At 41.0% G+C, this 21,077-nt stretch overlaps 2 protein-coding genes and 1 non-coding gene across 3 annotated transcripts; 1 reads left to right on the plus strand and 2 right to left on the minus strand.

Annotated features, from left to right (window-relative positions):
* Positions 1-1,551: 1,551 nt before the first annotated feature.
* On the minus strand, positions 1,552-8,915 carry LOC108900126 (protein MGARP). Its single transcript, XM_018700983.2, has 4 exons — positions 8,621-8,915; positions 5,449-5,549; positions 4,556-4,628; positions 1,552-1,685 (listed from the first exon to the last, which is right to left on the minus strand). Exons 1-4 carry the CDS (start codon positions 8,691-8,693, stop codon positions 1,552-1,554), a joined length of 381 nt encoding a protein of 126 aa, XP_018556499.1. The 5' UTR covers positions 8,694-8,915.
* trnar-ucu (transfer RNA arginine (anticodon UCU)) lies at positions 3,025-3,116 on the plus strand. Its single transcript is given in 2 exon segments — positions 3,025-3,061; positions 3,081-3,116. It is a non-coding gene; the product is annotated as a tRNA-Arg (tRNA).
* A 4,039-nt stretch (positions 8,916-12,954) lies between the features above and the next one.
* LOC108900127 (ras-related protein Rab-33B) lies at positions 12,955-20,094 on the minus strand. The gene is made up of 3 exons (XM_018700985.2): positions 19,460-20,094; positions 13,689-13,867; positions 12,955-13,562 (listed from the first exon to the last, which is right to left on the minus strand). The coding sequence occupies exons 1-3, from the start codon at positions 19,967-19,969 to the stop codon at positions 13,232-13,234; spliced, it is 1,020 nt and encodes a 339-aa protein (XP_018556501.1). The 5' UTR covers positions 19,970-20,094; the 3' UTR covers positions 12,955-13,231.
* Between the last annotated feature and the right edge of the window lie 983 nt (positions 20,095-21,077).

Consider the following 21,077-nt stretch of genomic DNA (forward strand, 5'->3'; position numbering starts at 1 on the left):
TTAGATATTGATTAGATAGTGATTCTCACAAATCCTTCACTATTCACCACACAAGAACAAAAATGCAATATCCAACCAAAAAAAGAGTAACTTTGTCTTTATTGAAACACTTCAAACTTCCTTATCTTCCACTGATGTTTTACTCTTTGAACACTTAACTGTATTAGTCATAATGATAACTTTCAATGCTCAGACATAGAGGTGAATCAGTTTTCTGCAGTGTTCCCTGAAAGATTAGTTTCACAGTTAAAGAGACAAGATGGAACAGAACGGTCTTTCAGTACTTAAAAACTAAGGAAAAATGGCTTTCTGAGAAAAGACTGGAAAAGATACTGTCATGATGTAGATACATGGGTGAGTTAGGTGAAGTGGCTGCAGGCCTATGTGACTATAAATAGATAACTGGTAATAACGGAAAGAAGAAGAAAATCCCATTTTAACTTTGTCTCACTCTGAGAAAAATGACACCAGATGAGAAATGCGAACTGTTTTCAGTCATACTTCACAGTGAGACAGAGTTAAATCTGAAAGAAGCTGACTGACTTCATGTTCCATCTCCCTACTGACTGTGTAATGATCCGAACCTAAGCAAAGACTCATGGGACGTAGCTGGAAGTAAGTATTTGCTGAGCAGAGGAAGACTAATATCAAAAAACATAAGACTGAACAGTTTCTTCAAAGGACTGCATTCATTCAGCATGAGGACATTTTCAGATAAGTAAAGGAACAAGATGCAGGACTGTGTCCTGCTCTTAAGGGCACTTCAAATATTATTGTACAGAGAACATTGTTATCAACTCTGTTCTATCCCTTATATCACCTACTTCAGCACTCCTCTATATATAATTGTACAGCCAAACCATCATTTGGATTAGCTCCGCTCTGAAGTGAAGAGAATTTCTATAGAAACTGAACTGTACAAGCTGAATCTGTTCAGACAGCATAATACCAAATGTTATGGTTTGGCTCTGAAGGTCGGAGTGAGGTAAAGGGAAGAACGGCACCTGAAAACTGGACTGATGAACCCCTAACAGATATTCACTAGCCAACTGGAGGTGAAACCTAAATGCAGATTTTCCCCTTGACTACAATAGGGGTTCATGAGTCCTTTTTTCCTGGGCCTGGAGAGGTGGGACACAGCACAGCTAACTCCTAACTCTCCTTTTCTGGCTGAACTGTATTGAGCCATCACAGCTTTATGCAGCTGCCTCTGCAGCAGGAGTGGCCTCAGCCTCGAGGGCTGCAGGCACAGTCTCTGCCTCAGCAGAGGGAGCGGGAGGGACTTCATCTACTGTGGCCGTACCAGTGCTCTCTGCTGTGGGGGCCTCTGCTGGTGTTTCCACTGTGGCGGCAACTTCCGCAGCAACAGGAGCAGCCTCAAGAACAATCTCCACAGCTGCAGGTGGAGCAGCTTCTTCTACGAGCACTTGCTCCGCTGCAGCCTCAGTAACGACTGCCACGGAGGTTTCTCCAGACACAGCCTCATTGACAGGCTCACTGACAGGCTCAACGACAGGCTCGACGCAGGCTCAACGACAGGCTCGACGCAGCTCAGCAGGTCTCTGCTACTGCTTCTGCAGGAGCAGGGACAGACTCAGCGATGACGTCAGCAGCTGGCGCTGCCTCCTCCACTGGGGCGGGTTCAGCTGCAGGAGCTGCTGCCTCTGGTGCTGCTTCAGAAGAGGCTACAGATAAAGAGGTGAACAGAAAAGTGTGTAACTGTTATTTGTTATGAGCATAATAAATAACAACAACTTGTGTGATGTACCTTAGCTTTCTAGGCCTGTCTGTTTAGAAGTGTATTTCAGTTATCCATTTGCATAACTGACAAAAAGTTTGGTGATATTTGCAGGTAGAGATATAGATGTGAGGGTAAATATTTACTTGTGCATACAAAGTGCAGTGGTAATGGGAGTAGAGTATTTGATTTGACATGATGAGACAAGCACGCAAGTCACCTAGAAAAGCTCTAGGTGACTAAAAGGTCAAACTGATCTTCCAGACCACTAAACTACTTCAGATAAACTAGAACTCAAAAGAAAATGACCAAAATCTGAAACTATGGCCTCCACCTGCCTTCAGTTATCCAGGTGCGCAGTAAAAAACTTTTTTAGACCTTTAAGAAGATCCGATTTTAAGTATTTGACCTCAAACTCCTGTCAACAGGTAACATATGGTTGAAGGTCAAGAGCTTAGGTCTTCAAAGGTCCAAAGGTTAAGCAGCTGCTGTTAAAACTGTCAACATAATATGAGTAAAGAGAAGGATAATCCTTAATCCTAACATCATCAGAGGGACAGAAATATAACTGCTGACCTCATTGAAGCAGTTGGTTACTGGCTGGTTGGTCTTGTTAAAGGAAATTCAATTTTGGTTTATACCTTTATACCTTGGTTTGTCCTTAAAGGAAGAGGTGGAAAATTGCACTCAGTGTGAGCGGTAAAAATTTAAAAGTGCAATCATTCAATACATACACAGTACTGTATTAAATGACTGCACAGTTACTGCATGGTGGTACAAAAATGAGCACTTTGGGGCAAAGGTTTAATGGCCAAAGTGTCAAATCTGGGCTAAGCAGAGCTACAGTACAGCTTCACAGGTTCGCATCTTCGCTGAAATGGGCTGATAGGAGTCTGCGTGGAAAATATTCATGGCTTTGTCAGAAGAATTCTGTGGTGACTATATTCACATATAATCAAAAAATGTTGTGCCTCAAAATGGTCTATATTTCTGTCATCTTCATTGACTGTATTGTATTTTCCTCACAGGAAAATGTTACTCCCCCACCTTGTCATTACAACTATCAGCTCTGGTATCTGAAAAAGACATTGTCCCTCTGATACAGTATCAGTACCTATGACTGGTCCAATACAGATGTTGTACACTGAGTTTATCAATAAAAAATCATTTTAAAAAACATTGTTTTATATATGGAACAAGAATCTGATAATGAAAACACTGTTGTTCCACCATGAGTTGAATGATTTTGCCACTGGGTGTGCATGCAGTACTTCTGTCAGACAGATGGCTCTGTGGCGCAATGGATAGCGCATTGGACTTCTAGTCAAGCACATGAGGAGTGATTCAAAGGTTGTGGGTTCGAGTCCCACCAGAGTCGCATTTTTGAAATGCTGACACTGCTGTAACAACATGAACTAAATCTATATGTGTCAGAAGGAGAGGAATATAACAGTGCTTAAGTCTGTAAGACAGCAAAGAACAGGTCAGGACAGAACATTAAAGCCACAGCATACTGAACATTATTTGTAAAAGTGGTAATGGATAGGATATTGATTTTGCCAGTAACTGTAGTTCTTCAAATATGTTTGATGCAACACAGATATTTGATGGAATACCAGGTTAAATTGAGATACATCTCTAAAAGTGTGACAAAAATGTAGTCATTTAGACACATTATGATAACGTTTTCTTTAAACCCATATGGAAATTGAGTTTAGTTGTCAGTTCCAACATCAGTTTTAACAATATACTAAACAAATCCAACTAAACACCTAATTGTGCAACTGAAGAACACTAAATTGCACTGTAATGACACACAGTGATGAGTACTCAGATTAATGTGTCAGGACAATATGCGCCTTGATCACAATCACTTTAATTACCATCTCATCAAAATGTCACTGTGACTTTCTCTGCTGTACATTTTTGCTTGATTACATAATATGATCACTGACCAGTTTAAGAACAAATCAGTTAAAATCTCCAGAGCTGTAGAGAGCAGAGCTTTGAACTCTCATTTGTGACCAAAAATAACACTCCCAGGCTACACGTATGCAACTAAACCAGTGACAGCAGCTGCTTATCCCCATTATAGGCTAGTTAGCTGCTCTGGGCGCAGAGCCATGATCTCCCCAGGCTCAAACTGGCTGAATAGACAAATAATTTGCAGACAGAAATCAAAACAGACAGGCAAGATAAAGCTATTGAGCGTGATCATTCTACCATGTTTGATATTTGGGCGGTGTAGCCAGAACCAACTCAGAGATACAGTGAGATCTGCTTTCTCTTTTGGTATGTTGTCTTTCTAAGATGAAACAGCTACAGAAGCTGTCCATTACCTGTGACAACTCTGAACCATTCTGGATTAACCATCTGATTCATCAACTTCTACTCAATATATGTACTGTATATATTAAGCAAAAATATGGCTCTGGATCACATGTCACATTATACTTACCTAAAAGCAAAAGTAGATTAAATCCTGACAACCATAGGTTTGAGGTTGTCAGATTCAAAAATACTGAGCATGGTGTCATTTTTTAGATGATTTTATGCCTTGACATGATAGTCCAAAATTCTAAGTAATTTGTGTCTTTATTTATTTTTGGGCTTCCAGTTGTGTCATTTGGAAATGCAACCACACAATATAAGGTATCTTGTATTGAAAGCCCATACAGGCAATATGGGTTACAAAAGTTCTGCTCAGGGGTTGAGTGAGTGTGTGTGTGTGTGTGTGTGTGTGTGTGTGTGTGTGTGTGTGTGGTGTGTGTGTGTGTGGTGTGTGTGTGTGTGTGTGTGTGTGTGTGTGTAACCAACCCTTTGCTGTGGAGCCCACGTTAGCCAGTCTCTCCTCATAGTGCTCACTGTCACCATTGACTGTCTTATAAGCCTGAGAGAGGGAGGGGAGATATGCACTTATTACATTCCATCACACACCAAATGATAACCGTATAAAATGGTGAGTGTATTACAAAACGCCACTGACATTTTGGCTATCATGAACCAGCACAGCTTATACAGACTTTCCCAAGAGCCAGACAGTCGATAGAGAACAAGTCTGTCCAGACAATGGCTGCATGTGGCAGAGTTTGTTGAAAACACAAAGAACTTTCTATGTGCTTCTCAGTATCTGAGCTGTGGTGAGGTCTGCTCCACACAGTGAAGTCTGTCCTGAGGCTGCATGTTAAGTGGCCCCCAGCTTAAATACACAACAGTGTAAAACTACAGAAAGATGACTGGAAGTTAACTAATTTAATCCAGTTGATTATGGTTGTGGTTTGATATCAAGCAAGTAAACTTCAGAAGTGAAAATGAAAGTATATTGACAATATAAATGGAAGTTGCAGCAGGAAAGTGTTTTGTTGTTTGTTTGTTGTGTAGTAATATGTTTCCATTTTACCTCTTAAATCAAATAAAATTTTCATTTTACATTTTTAGGTGCATGATGTATCAAGCTTTTAATTTCAATTCAATTCAATTATCCAATAATAATAACGGTGTGAAAACGTGAAACTTCTCAGGTTATGACGTAAAACAAAGCTATCATATTTTAAACATGAAGCAACGTTCACATTATCGTACTTAATCCTGATACTCTTTAGGTATTTAGGCATCACCTTGAGAAATTCAAGCAGATGGACAAAACTGTAAAATATCAAGGCTTATAAGTCACAACTACAAATCTGAAACTGGAATTTTTTGATGCTCACATAGACGACTGCAGCAGTGAGGCCTCCTCCACACAGGAGAAAGTATGTCATGTTGGTGGAGCCACCAGGGACCCCAAAGGCCATGTGTCGCACTGGAGCTGCTGAGAGACACAGGAGGGAGAGTTACAGGGTTAGCATAGCAATCAACATGGGAGCTGACCTTCAACAAAGACATTTACATTTACTCACAAAATACATTTTTTTGAAATTTGATTGTAATTTTTCACTAGAGTTTAGTTTTCTTGCAGATTCAAATGATCTCTGATTGAACACAGGGCATTTGCTTTGTACGTCAACTCAAAAAGAACTATAAAGAAAAACTATGATAAAAATGACAAGTTGTCACTCCATTAGAATACAACTTGGCACAAAGACCAGTGCATTCTGTCAGTGTCAACATGTCCCCGTCCCTTAATCCAGTTACACAATGAAGCTCTGGTCGTTTGTTGTGGAGATGGAAAGATTTAGCATTGGCCAAGCTAAACACCAAAATGCAGCACACACAAACACTCAAACACTTCCTGCACGACAATCCTAGATTTGCATCGAAATGAACAATTTCAAAATTATCTGGTGGAGTTGAAATCAAGTGAACACATGTGTCAGGACTGATACAGGATCTGTTAAAGGCTTCTTAATAGGCTATTGTTACTGTCTTGGGTAGGGGAGCGTGGCTGGCTGCAGCTTCTACATTCTCTGAAAAGATTTGCTGGTGTTTAGAGGATTGTTAGTGGTGTATGCAGAGGAGGCCACAAATAAATCCACCCTGCACCCCAAACACTGCCTCAGCCTCATCTCATCCTACCTAGACCTCTCTCACACACACACACACACACACACACACACACACACACACACACACACACACACACACACAGGCACACAGAATGAACAGTTACAGTACATATGACATCTTTAGCATGCTTTACGCCCTCTATGTGTACACACACACACATGCTTTACTCAGCAAGCTGAGCAGGCCATCTGAAGCAGTGAAAGAACACAACGTACTGAACGCCCCACCCCTTTTCGTTCCTCCCATGTTTCACGTGTGCGTTCAGGTAAATCATATCTCAACCCTGTGACCTTTCTACTGACAGCTTGTATGAACTGTATATGAAGCTCTGGATCATTGTTCACCTGTTGCATTCACAATTCATTAAACAGGCATCTGGATACTAACAAGACATGAGCCAACAGATTACTCCATATGAAACATCACACATGGGTACATTTGTGAATTTGGATTGTCTCTGTGTCAGTACTGGTGCTGTATTTGCTAAGCTTTTTTGCATATTCGCAAATCTGGTGTAATGGGAGCAAAGGAGTCATTACTCACTTCAAAGTGAGTAATTTCATGCTTACTGAAAGATTACTCCAGAGATTTTATATTGCACTTGCATAATGTTAAGGGACCTGTCAAAAAACCCAGTTTCAAGTAAGAACACTGATCACCTAGGACCAACAAAGTTACATTCCTTTACGATTATTCATCTAAAGAACAGTTTGACATTTTTATTTGCTTTCTTCCAGAGACTTAGATATTAACTCAGTTAAATGTGTTTTTTGTAGCTTAGCTTAGCTTTTTAAACTCTTTGAGATGTCTAAAGTAGGCAGATATTTTGTTACCTGGACAAAGCCAGACTAACTGTTTCTCCCTATTTCCAGTCTTTGTGTTAAGCTAAGCTAACAGCTGCTGGCTCAAGCTACAGTAGCATCACAAAATTCTGAGTGATACATTAACAAAACTATGTGAGCAAAAACCATAACAGAGGTGAATATTGTTGTGTCATGGATGCTGAGCCAATGGAGCAGTAAGCCCTCTCTCCCTCCTCCTCTAATACCCATGACACAGCAGCACCATGCAGGGACAAGGCCAAGTACAGGTTATTTATACAGGTAATCAGTTAATCCCTGCAGTGAGGTTCAAGCCTGTAAAAATGGACACGCATGTCAGGCAACAACACACAAAGATGGCCACTGTGTTAGCAGCAATACATGTGGACATGCATGTTAGGTGAACGTGTACTCTCCTGCTACTGTCTGTTAGCTGACATGCTCACTGAGACAGAATGAAACCATACAGACCTGAAGGACAACCAGTACAGGACTGATGTGGCCCTACTGCATATAGGTGCGGCCTACAGTGTGCTCTGTGTTTGTGTAATTAGAGAACAGTAACCTATAGCATCCACCTCTGCTTTCTTTCCTATACTAACTACTTTTTTTTGGCCAACTGTGGTCTTTCAGGTTATACTTGGGTTTTGCACAGTCAGGAGTTTGCCACAGGTTTTTAAAACAGGAAATTAAAGCCTCCGTTCACCCCCAGGCTGAATTCCACATGCTCAAATCCCAAAGTAAAAGGATGATCTGAGCAGGCACGCGTGAAAAGAGAAAGTGTCTTGAAAATACAAGATGACTGCACACTTCATACTAAAAACACTGATGCAACAGCTAAAAAGATGTGTTTTCTTTAACTCACATGTAACTACAGTAAAGAGTTATTGGTTGTATAATTTATGCATCATGGGAATTAGAATTTTAACATAATTGAATCCACATACTCAGAGAGGCTGACAGCTGTGTAGAGAATAGCTGATCTTCATGTGGTGCTGGGACAACATGTTACCCTGACAAAGAACCCTGTGAAAATGGCCATTATGTCTACTTTATAGATACCGGACAACACGCTTGAGATTTGTGCACTTCATGCAACCTAGTTATAAAAACTAAAACCAAACTGATTTTTTTTGGCGTTTGTGATGCGCTCTTTCATAACCGGTGTGCAGAACTGTGTGTTCCCAAAGCAGGACACACCTCCTTCTGTCAAGCTGACTGCTGCTCTGTTGCTGCTGCTCGCCTCTGCACCGTGGAAAAAAAACTCAAATGCATCTGTTTCTGCGACTTTCACTTACTTACATACTACACACATTGAAATGTAAATACATGAATGAATCACTGCTGCACAAATCATCCCTTTTCAATAAATGCACTTGAAAAAGTTACCAAATTTCGGACAGAAACAGCAGTCAACTGGAAAACGTTTCACTAACTCTATTCATTTAAACACAGCTGCCAAAAACGCACGAGACAGCGGCGGTTTATTTACTCCAATTCATTTCACAGCCGATCATGCAGTTATTGAAAAGTCTCTGATAGTAAGCTGACTCACTGTTTCTGGATGGGGGTTTGAAAGCCCTCCGTGCCAGCGGCCCGACTCTCTGCCATGCCCGTCTGCAGAACATCTTGGTTCGGTTGTATAGAATGTGTGTGTGTCCGTGTGTGTCAGACGGTTTTGAAGATGAACGAGATGAACGACGAGGAGCGCTCACTTGCACCGCTGATTGCAAACAGGACACCCCCCCCCTCCCGAGAGGATCAGTCCACTAGCACGACCTCTACAGGCGATAAGGCAAAATAACAGCACCCATTAGACATCTTTGTTTCTGCAAAAGTTGTAAAACTGTACATAGTAAACCATATTCATTTATGTATATATTTATTTATGTATGGATAGTAACATTTTTAATGCTTTTTCCACTAAACATTTGTGGGAATCACTCTTCAAAACGAGATGAGGTCGTGTTAACTGTGCTGTGACTGTGAGGAGGATCAGACATCCCTCATGCTGGTTCCAAGTGGATTACCGTCCCATTTGGTTGGATGGAAACATGGAGACAGTGAACTGTGGTTACATAATACACACTGTTCCAGAGTGCTACTGCGGCCCTGCATTGTGTATAGTTCTGAATGGCAGAGCTATAAGCCAAGACCAGAGGCCTATACTACGAAGCGAGGTTACTGGCCTATCAGGGTAACTTCAGGAGTAACTTAGTGACGTCAGGTGTAACTTCCTGATTAACCTGTACTATGAAAGGTGGATAGGTTTTGGATAGGCCATGGTTATTTACGCGCTTCTCTAAACTGCTCCGAGCAGTTTATCAGTTTATGTTCGTGGTTACCTCCGTGTTATCCTGTATAAGCTCCGCCCCACAGGTGGAACAACCAATCGATATTGGCACAACGACTGAGAGAGGCTGACTCCGTAGGACGGGGGTTGTCTAAGACCGTCAGTATGCATATTATCAATTTCAATAATCCTTTAAATGGGGTGGGGCATTATTGTCCTGAAAGACAATATAATGCAACAGGCTGTTGTGATTGTAGACTACAGAACAACACATGCAGCATTAATGATGTAAATATGGATGTGTAGCACTTTATAGAATGTTTCTATTTGATCCAGGTTCAGTTTCCACTGAGGCTGAAATACTGTTAACATGAAGTTCATACTGAACATAACAGAGTGTTCAAGGCAGAACATCATTAACAGTAACAGCTCATTCTCAGACATGTGACCCACGTGTTGTCTGTAATCCAAGTATCCGAAAAATCATCACTTATTTTCCGTGTCCTTACATCTCATACTACAGATAAAGAACCCAGAGAACATGTGACAAGTCTCCCTGTCTTTGTTGTCAGCCCCGGTTTTACATTGTGTTGCTAGAGTCTCTTGAAATTCCTCGTAAACCGACAGAATTAATGTGCGCTCTTCATCTGAGAGATACGGTGCACGCCCGTTTTATGCACGCGCACTAACTCCGATTGAGTTAACACCGACTCAATTTACCGACATCTGAACCACCGTCGTAGTACCGTTTAACACAGACCGAGGCAGTCAGGGTTTATCAACTTTCCTTGATAACCCCGAGTTAAATCAGAGTACTCAGTAGTACAGGCCTCTGGCCTCAGGTGGAAGGATGAGACAGAGAGTTGCTGTTTACACACCACAAGTGACCTCTAGAAGTGCTGTTTAGTTGACTACAGTTGAAGCAAGATCCAGGATTGGTTATAACTACCACACAGTGTTTCTGTTGCCCTCCTGTGGTTAAACAGGCATCTGGACACTAACAAGACATGAACCAACGGGTTATTCGATTTGGACTGTATCTGTGTTGGTACTGGTGCTGTATTTGCTAAGCGTTTTATTCACAAATCTGGTGTAATGGGAGAATGATTACTGAGAGATTACTCCAGAGATTTTATATTGCACTTGTATAATGTTAAGAGACCTGTCAAAAAATAAGATTTAAAAAAGTGTCAAAGTCTAAGAAGCTGATTCTTTTCTTTTGCACTTCCTGTCGCCCACTAATTGAAAGGCAGGTGGTTCAATCCCCGGCTCCTCCTGTCTGCATGTTGAAGTGTCCTTGGGCAAGATATTGAACCACCAATTGTCATCATGTGTGTGTGTGAATGGGTCACTGTGGTTATGTGGTGTGAAGTACTTTGAGTCGTGTCAAGTCCAGTTGCTTTGGATTAAACTTCCTTGAGATAACTATGACCTGGATAAATGAGAATATTCACAGACTATAGAAGTGCTATGTAAGTGCAGCCCATTTCATTTGAACTCCTTCAAACTGTTCCCCACTAATATGTTACCCTGTAAAACCTCCTTGTTCAGAGTTTGTGACCTTCAAGCTCAAATAACTGTGATGACAGCACTATGTCACCATCACGAGTTATTTTCTCTGACATAAAGTAACTGCACAACAACCCACACAACTGTTTTCACAGGCTGTGTCACGCTCAAGACTAGAAAATTGCTCTTGATGTGTAAAATCTATGGAATGCCCCTTTAAGTTTTTTTTTCTTTCTAGAAATCACATCTGTTAGAGTGGAAATATTGTCAGACATCCAAACTTAAACTTCAAAACTTCTGGAGCTGCTAATCCCACTTTATTCTCTTAGTGCATTGTATTTTATTTTCTGGGGGTTTTGTTATTGCAAATTGGAGAAATATGGAGAGAGACCTTTACTCCTCCTCCACCTATCGTCTTTCCTGAGTGTAGAATAAAACATCTACCACCGGGCTGGTGAATGTTGCACCACTGTGACACTTGCATGTGCACACACTCTCAGTGCTGCATACCTCTGGTGCGTTAGAGGATCCACAGTTGTCTAGACCGTACAGCAGAGGAGGTTTGCCCTCATCATGTGACAACCTCTGAATCATCGATTTGACACAAAATGACAAGACATGTGATACACTTTCCACCGCCCACATTGTTCATGCACAAGACCAGTGCATGACTGCCGTGACGTTTTCTCCAGTTGGACACGGTTGGAAACGGTGGGAGACCCTCAACAGCCAGGATTCAGTAGTAAGAATTTCCCTCATGGGTTCAAGAAAGTACATCTATCTAGTACTAAATTGTAAAACCACAGTATTAAAGTTACTTGTATACACAGAAACATACAGTATAATGGACAGGACACTCATATGGAGAATCCTGCACATAAATACAATACAATACACTGAATAAGTTTCTATGGCTGATTTGTTTTGTTGTCAGACACTTCCATATTATCCAGTGTCAAGTTGGATATATGGGAGCATTCAGACAAATCTGAGTTTTCCAGCTGAAACTGTCACTTGGAAGTTGAGAAGAATGCTACTTAAATTTCAGAAACTTGGATTACTCGGATATAATGTGAACATGGCAATAGCATCACACTTTATCTGTTAAAACAGTGGATTTTGTAGCATTACCATTGTGGAAGTTGAGAATATTTGGTGAGTAAAGATGGACTATACTGGAGTGCGAAAGTCAGGCATTTTAGCATTCTATGCATTGACTTTAAAGGTGCTATGTGTATGTTTTTGCTATTGCCACAACATTAGCATTAACAACATTTTGTGTTTTCAAGAGGTTAGAATACTCCATGTGGGCAGTGCTACTTCCTCGTGTTCCTGTGTTGGACTGGAAGCAGACATGTCAGGGCAACTAAAGTTAGCATGCTAACCAGCTAGCCCTACCACGTCCCATCTCATTACATCTCTTTACAATAGTGAGTCACTTTAGTGTCCAGTCTGCCTCCAGCCCAACAGGGGAGGATGAAGAAGCACTGCCCACAGGATGTATTCTAACCTCTTGTCTTGTAAACACAAAACATTGTTAATGCTAATGTTGGTTAAGTGGCAACAGCAATAGTTGTAAAGGAATCAATTTTGATGCTGAACTTGCAGTGTTTCTTCTAGACTGGTAGTTAAAAAGCTGTTGCCAATGCTAACGTTGGCTATATAGTGATAGCAAAAATGTACATATTGCACCTTGTGCTGTGGTGACATCATAGTAGGATCTACTTGATGCAGGTCTACTTGTAGTCCTCATATTTTTCCTGCACTCAGCCAACCTGTCTTTCTAGGTAATTAAACCCACATTTAACAGCTGCAGAGCTACACCGCTGATGCACAGTATCGTCAACACTCACATGATCAGCCATCTTGAGATGTCTGATGATGGACAGTGTTTCAATGCTGTGAGAAAACCAAGGCGGGTGGTTCATGGTGCTATTGGTTGTAGCAAATGGCACAAGTAAAGACAGAGAGGTCTCATTGCAGATGCAATGAGCACAGCAACAGTTAGCTCCCAGTGAGACCACCCATGCTGAAAACAAACACCATTACTGCACTGAAAGGTCATTTGGCTCAGAGCCTCCACCAAATAATGTTTAAATTCACAGTTTTTATTTTGCAACTACTGTAAACAGGTAAAATCACAAATATACACAAAATTTCCAAGTAGGACATTCACGTTTTTATAAATATTAAAGTTCTGTGTGCCTGACGACAACTGTGTTTCATGTTAAGGTTGTTTTTGAACATTCTCAAATAAGTTCTCTCATGCATGCGTACACACACAAACACATGCATGCACGCACACTGTACAAAGAGCTAAAAAGTCACATTGGTAAATCTGACACAGTCTTGCCTCTCTTTCTCTCAGCAGCAGGTCCACTGCTCTTTTTCAGTTTTTTTCTTGTTCAGGAGTTTAAAGGACCCACTGTGTGTCAAAGCGGTTGTTGCGGAAGGTTTCTTCTGTCGCTTCAGTTTGGCACCGACAGCGATGATGATGTCCTCCACCTTATCCTGCTGATATGAAACCTCCCTGTCACCTCGCTGTCCATTCACGCGCTTCATCTGCAGATTCTTGGCAGATGTCTCAAAAAACATCATGCCGTGGGCCTTGGCAAAGCTCATCGCCCGCTCCTGGCACACCTGGCCTGAGGTCCTGCTGGAATCACGGAGGTCACTCTTATTACCCACCAGGAATCTGTGAGGAGAACAGGGAGTGGAGAGGACACGATGTTAGAGTTTCACAAAATAAGATGTGTGGTCACTGCAATGAAGAAATGTTTAAGTAAGAAAACTCATGTCTTTAATGAGCTAATGCAGTTACCTGGGGATTTCCTGTCCCAGGGAGTTCCTCCTGCACTCCTCTATCCAGGCAATCAGGCCACTGAAACTAGCAGGGCAGGTGACATCATAAACAAAGAGCACGGCATGGACGTTCCGGTAGTAGTGCTGCACCATGGACTTACGAAAGCGCTCCTGTCCTGCAGTATCCCACAGCTGGAGCTGATGTTAAGGAGGGAAAATGCAAGAGGAAACGTAAGTCATTAATATGTAGGTGGACTGAGGAGGAGGTGGTAGAGACAAAAACGTGTGAAAGAGGAAATTAATGGCACTGACAGGAAGAGAGATCATGTGTTGAAATACCCCAAACCGCACAGAAACACAAACACACACGATAACATGCACAGACACATACCATGAGTCATCACTGAGAGGGAACAAAGAAAAGGAATAAACAAGTTGGTCTGATCATTAGAAAGTCAGATCTCTCTGCAAGACTCCATAGTTTCCTTAAATAACACAAATCAACAACTCTGCTCAAAACATGATAAACCACGACACTCATCTAATATAATATCAATGGTACATGAGCACAAAACCTATGATGACAAATCCATGTTATATATATATATACATACTGCAGCTCTGAAAGAAACAAATGTCATTTAATTTTCATTTGATCGGCCTTCAAATATCTGGAGGGTCTGCAAATTTGTGACAAGATTTGGCCTTTCCCCCAAGGTCTAGAGAGTTGTCTTGCTTGACATGGAACTTGACCTGACACTTGTCTTAACTGACTCTAGACTTAAGACCTGTCTTGATTGACTTAGGATGTGACCTGACTGAGTTGAGACTTGACTTGACTGACTCAGGACTTGATCCGAGACCCGTCTTGACCAACTCAAGACTTAACTTGAACTTCTCAGATCTTGAATTCACTTGACACTTTACACTTTACATACACTGTCTCAGTGACCTTGATTGACTGATTGAATTCTTATTATTGTCATTGAAGACTTTTTCACATTTTTAATTTTTACATGATACATTCACACTGAACAAAAACAATACGCTATCCATATCATTAAATGACTGAAACAAACTTGAAACCTCCTCTACCCTGAGGTTAAAAACTGTAATTCCCACTTGTAGCATTAAAACGAAGTGACCTGCTTTTTATCACTTGTAGCGTTAGACAAAGTGGTCCTTACAGAGACGTCTGTATTGTAATTAGTTGTGCGCGACCTCCACATTTGGAATGGGGAGTAAGAATTCCATCGAGGTGAGACCTCCGCTGACCGATTGTGGATGTTGTGAGGAAGAAATATGGGGATAAAAGTTTTAAATATTTGAATGTCTGGACAGCTGAGTTTGGATTCCCAAACTCTCAGTTTAAAGAAAATAGATCCTTGACCATATTCTGGAATACCAATAAATCACCACCACTACAGCAAACTTTGAATTAAGGACTTGAGAGTTTTTCTTCAACAAATGGTGCCATGACCCAGATGGCAATACACTTCTCTGGAGACTCCTTCTTCCAGACCAAGATACACAGTGACTGAGAATCAAACTGAACTAAGAGTAAGGTCTTTGAAACCTAATTATTGTTGTTGTGTGCTGTTGGAGGTCTGTGAAGTTGGATCCAAAGACGTTGACACCAAGTTTGCTGTGTTCTGATTATTGTTTAGTTTCTATGTGAATGTTGCTCTGTGTATGTTTAGATGCTTCACCTTTGTGACATGGTTAACTGGCTTGTTGTAAGGTTGTTTGCCTCTTCCCTGCCTCAAAATCGACTCACTCTCCTAATGGTTTGACGTCTCACGGTAACATAGGGAAAGAAACACTGACCAAAATGGACCAGGAAAGACCAGGTAGTTGTACCCTGTGATTCTGTTAGGAAAGACTAGGTATATATGAATCCTGTGATCCTTTACGGACTGGTCAACAGTGTATTAAAAAAATAAAATAAAAATAAATCTTTAAAAATGTATAATAAAGATTAAAAATAAAGATTAAGAGTAACTGGTAGGAATGACTCGCTTTTCCAAGTACTTACAATATATTTCATTTGTTAAATCTGTATCTTCTGAGTAGAATGTTGACTAGAGGGATTGGAAGGTGAATGATGGACAAAGTGAGTGTGAGGGAAAGTTTCTTTTCTTTGGAGGGATTCTATAGAGGGATCATGAGAAGTGGTTTAGTAGAGGGGCAGAGAATGAGTTGACCAATCCTGTAAAATACATGTATGATAACTGGTACCAAGAACATAAGAGGACACAACGCAGAGTTACATTTAAAAAGAATGATAATAATTTTAACCACTTTACGATCACAACACATAAAAGTCTTGCGGAAGCACCAAAACTAATGGTAATGGCCAACAGTGATTACATCAGGAAATGTTAAACTTACCTTTTTGGTCAAAATTCAGTTTAAATTGTCATGTTTTTTGTGAAATGTGTCACTTCATGTGGTTTTGTATACGTTTGTCATCTTGTATGGTCTTGTAGATGTTTGTCACTACGAATTTATAGTCACTTCATGTATGTCTTCGTTTTGGTGTAGAATGTGGTTTTTATGTTTTCTTTGGCCTCTTCAAGTTTTGGAGAGTTGATGAGACAAAAAATGAGATGGTAATCTGAGTAAAACTGGATATTGGATCAAGATGATAACAGTTTTTTTCCTAAGTATTTCACTATATAGGCAGAGCAAAAGGAAAGGTGGCAGAGGAACTTGGCTGTGGCAGTGTGACTTCACACCTTGGACAAAGCATCCACCTGGGATAAGGCAATCCCCTCCATTGTGGTAAGAAATAGCTCATCTGCAGCAACCAAATCTAAAAACACATCCTGTCTATGGCACATCCATTATTGTAGGATTAAATGTTGGAATTAGAGATGTATTTTTAACTTTTAAAACTCATTAACCCAATCAATTGAGTCCAAACTTTTGTGTGGAGTTTTGCATGTTCTCCCTGTGTCTGTGTGCGTTCTCTACAGGTACTCTGGCTTCCTCACACAATTTGAGGACATATAGATTAGGTTAATTGGTAATTCTAAACTGCCCATAGGTCTGACTGTGAATATGAATGATTACTTGTCTTTACATGTCTGTTCTCACCCAACAACACTCTTCTTAAACCTGTTGCTCATTTTCAGACTGGACCGTGCATAGGTTCCATATTTGCATAGCTGTAATCTTATGTCCATATGTGCATCTAAACCTTGCCCTGATCTTTTCTTTCTGAAATTCTTCTCTCCAACATTAATCTTGTTTCTTATGGCAATGAGTGCTACCACCCTCAAGCTCCGCCCAAGTAGTTGAGTTATACACACTGCTGAAGATCTTCTATCAAAAGGTAAAACTTATATTATTGATTTCAGAAATGTGATTGATGGTTACCTGCTTTGACACGCTTTGAGTATCCCTGTCCACGCTCTGTTTTTTGTCTATTAATGACCTTGCTTCTCCTAATGAGGTAGATCTTGCAAGGTTTTGCTGACATGAAGGAGTATAGGTTCAGGACTTACATCTTGTGCTAGAAAGTGAACAACACCTAATCTGTACAGTACAGCCCTATAAGACTGTATGGATGGCTCTCTCTCTCTCTCTCTCTCTCTCTCTCACACACACACACACACACTCAGGCACCCTTGAGGCTCTACAGATAAACTTTACTCTATTCAGACTACATTGTCCACAACACCCTCTGTCTTCAGATATAATATAAAGAATGGTATTTTGAAACAGATGGGATCACCATGCCATGACACCATTTTGCTCTGCTCTAACTGCTACTATTCAGTCAATCCTCAGACAAGTACAAGCTGTCCAGTCTTCTCCTGGTGATGAACGCCAGAGACGAGAAGAAGCTGTGCAACACCCACAGTCATTGGAACAGCAGAGGAACAGCGCACACACTGGAACCCCAAAAGAAAAAGATGAAGGACACCTCCAACCAACAACCCACAGACGCTGGAAAAGCAGAGGAGTAGACACCAGACTCGCGGAAGAAGATGAAGGACACCCCAGTCATCAGCCTGAGTGAAATTACACTGATATCACAAACTTCACACATGTCCCCTGTTAGGCACTGGTGGCTGATAATACAACACAGGAAGTCTCCCACTGACGGCTTATCCATTTACATTTATTGCATACTACACTTAAACTCTATCATGAACACTTCCTCTAACACAACATTCATCATCTGATCTAACAATGATTACAATCATCTTAGCCATACCTTTATACCCCTACCACAAGGTGTACACTGAATTTGTGGTATGATCTGGGCCATGCAGTTCCAGCAATAGGAGTCCTTACTGTGCCATCTGAGGCTCACACTGGAAATTTGCCATCATCGTAACTGAATGTTGCACCTTCATATCAGACCATAATGCTGCCTACAAGAAATCTCAAACCACATGAATTGCACTGTTAAGACATTGTGTAATCCTGTCCCCACCAATAGTTTGTGTGACTGGTTTAAAGGAAATCCAGAGGGTTTGGGTTATTTAATCCTTGAATTTGTATTCATTGTGCTTGGGATCCTAATTGTTAATAGCTTGTTGGCCACATGTCTCATGTCCATCTTGGAAATCACTGACTAGCAACACTATGTAAAAACAAGGACAGTGATGATGACAATCTGTAAATAATGTTTTGTCTTTAGTTTTTTGTTTGTTTGTTTTTTTGCTTTCTCCTTTCCTTTTGTTACTTTTTTTCCCCAATCATTTATTTTATCATCACTTTTCCAAACAACTGCCATGATGATACGTTTTAAATCTATGTGAATTAATGTGTCAGATAATTAAGTTGTAATCTGTTTTCTTTCTCTCCTTTGTTTTGTGTTTGTGATTAATCAATAATCAAAAGAGGGAATTGTAAATTCCTTTCTTTGTCTGTAACCATTTGTGATATCTAGACCACTAGACTATCTAGACTCTGACCGCTCGGGTGGTGATTGACCTTTTCTTTGCAAAGAAAATAAAACTTTGTCAGCCGGCAGAAATCTCTATTTCATTCTTCACCAGCAACTGAGAATTTCCACAACAAAACAAATCCTCTGTCACCACTGACAGACACTTCCTCTGTCATGTGGTCATTTCAAAACACTCAGGAAACGGCACAAACCAAGTAACACCCACAGATTTAATATAGAATCACCATATAAACAAAGCCCTTTATCATGTTTAAAGGATCTAGCTCAAACTAAAGTTTTCACACATCACAGCTGCAGGGCCTGACTTGATGCATTTATGAGGCTGCCGATTTTGAGTAAGAGCTAGCCTGCTGCTAAAACCCAGCATGTCATCCTCAGTGGTTTACAGGCTGTGTTAGTTCTGCAAACACAAGCAGCTCTGCTGATTTTCTGCCATCCAGAGAATTCTCAGTCATTCACTATGAGACAAATAAGTCTGTGTTATTTCAGCAGAGCCTCAGAGCAGTGCAGGACAGTGTTAAAGGAGCCTATAAGAATATCAAGAGCTAACCAAGGAGATACACATGCAGAATGAAACATGATAGTGTCACTGTTTAAAAGCTCACTCATTAAGAGCCTGTAGGAATCTCATGCTGCGGCCTCTTTCACACATGGAGCTTGTGGTAGGTTCAGTGGTTGTTTTCTTTGTGCAGACTAACTGAACTGACTGACAAGCGCTCAAAGTGTTGCTGAAAACACCAACATAAACTTTGAAGTGTCTGTTTTTATCTGCAGTCAGTCTTCTACGTTTTCAAACGTAAAAGCTTGGTCATGAGTTAAAATAAATATCATGCTACTGGTTTGCTTTAAACTTCACCAAGTTTTACCTTAATTCTTTCTCCATCAATGTCCAGCAGTCTCTCGCGGAAGTCCACCCCGATGGTGGCTTCCACTCTGCTGGGGAACTGTCCGGCGCACAGTCGGTGCGTGAGGCAGGTCTTCCCCACCCCAGAGTCTCCGATCACCAGCACTTTAAAGGTCCGACAGCGGGTTAGCAGGGAGGACACGCTGCCCAACGAGCTGGAAAACTCAAGCGATGAGTCCATCGCACAAGCTGTTCGCAGTGAATTCTGTCGAAGACAAAATGCTAAAACCTCCCTTGAGGTTTTCAAAGATGCACAGCCGCAGGTGTAAACAATAATGTGGCGAGACTTTTCGGAAAAACACGCGTTCTGTTGGAGGAGCCGCGCAAGTTTCCCGACCGCAAGTTCCCAGTAAACTCTGCACAGCGTTGATGAGCGTGAATCAGAGGAGTGGGAGTGTGCGGCGTTTCGTCTGACAGCATAGTGATGGCTGGAGTCTGAGGGTGGAGGATTGATTAAATCACGAGCAGGCATCAGAATGAGGCCTTGTAGCTTCTAGACGGATAAACGTGATGGGTTCGTCTGAAAATTTCTGACACACGTGTTTTGTAGCACACACAGTTGTGTACAGCGTGATAACTTGCCTTTGTGTTTTAAATTATCCCACCTGTTGATTGGTGTTATAGAAACAGAAACACTGTTTTCGTGTGTTTCTCGCCTACACGCTGATTTACAACAAAAGATGAAATAAAAGATCATCTCATTGGATCAACTCCACACTCACTCATTGCCTCAGCGTCTCACCTGTGCAGCTCGAGGAACAGCATGGCGCTGCCCCCTGCTGGTAGATTTCATGGTTACCTTGTGTGATACACAAACTCTTTATGTACATGTGGATAGTAGTTTCTCACAAATAGCTGCTCACAGAGGTTGAACAGTCAGAGGACATCTGTTGTAACAATGATCCATAGCTGGATGTGTTTTTAAATAACATTTGGGACATCTGCCAGTGTTGATACTACACATCAGAGCAGAGAGCCCAGGCACCCAGTCTGAACAGATGACAGCAGACTGAATCTGACTGTAGCCATACGTAGGTCCTCAGACCGAGTCTAACACAGAGAGAGCAGCATACATTACAAACTCTGTTCTTCTCAACGTGAAGATTTCACTCTGACAAAAAGGAGCAAAACATAACATGTATTTTCAGGTCATGCATGTACAAAAAAACATTTGCTGGATTTGCTTTAAACAATTCTAACCTGAGGCCCATTTTAAAATGCCTCTGTTGAACTGGTTCTGTGGAGGCCTCAGTTATACAACATGTCTTTGTCTTCTTACTAAAATATGTTGGACAAAAATTTCCAATTCAGTAGATTCATTTACAGCTAACTAAAACTATATTAGAAAATTGGAGAAACATAATAAAAGTCAGCTGTTTTAGAGCTGGTTGAAAATACAAATCCTTTTTCTAACTAATGAACTTAATTTTTTTTATATACTGTGGCTACATCTGAGGATCGCATGTGTGATGATGAGTCTAAACTGATCCATGTCAGCTCTTTCTGACCCTGGAGCAGTGACAGAATAAATACACCAGCAGCTCAGTGAGGGTTACAGTGGCTACACATACACAAATGCA

Source organism: Lates calcarifer, linkage group LG5, assembly GCF_001640805.2.
Source record: "Lates calcarifer isolate ASB-BC8 linkage group LG5, TLL_Latcal_v3, whole genome shotgun sequence".
NCBI classification, from domain to species: Eukaryota; Metazoa; Chordata; class Actinopteri; family Centropomidae; genus Lates; species Lates calcarifer.

Excerpts from the sequence above, each read along its gene's own strand:
- LOC108900127 (XM_018700985.2), bottom strand. The coding sequence starts at position 19,969 with ATGCCTGCTCGTGATTTAATCAATCCTCCACCCTCAGACTCCAGCCAT. Across the intron at positions 13,868-19,459 it reads TTGATGGAGAAAGAATTAAG|CTCCAGCTGTGGGATACTGC; the intron begins GTAAAACTTGGT and ends CCTTAACATCAG. Across the intron at positions 13,563-13,688 it reads CTGGGACAGGAAATCCCCAG|ATTCCTGGTGGGTAATAAGA; the intron begins GTAACTGCATTA and ends TTCTCCTCACAG.
- LOC108900126 (XM_018700983.2), bottom strand. The coding sequence starts at position 8,693 with ATGTTCTGCAGACGGGCATGGCAGAGAGTCGGGCCGCTGGCACGGAGG. Across the intron at positions 5,550-8,620 it reads CAAACCCCCATCCAGAAACA|CAGCTCCAGTGCGACACATG; the intron begins GTGAGTCAGCTT and ends TGTGTCTCTCAG. Across the intron at positions 4,629-5,448 it reads TCACTGCTGCAGTCGTCTAT|GCTTATAAGACAGTCAATGG; the intron begins GTGAGCATCAAA and ends TCCCTCTCTCAG.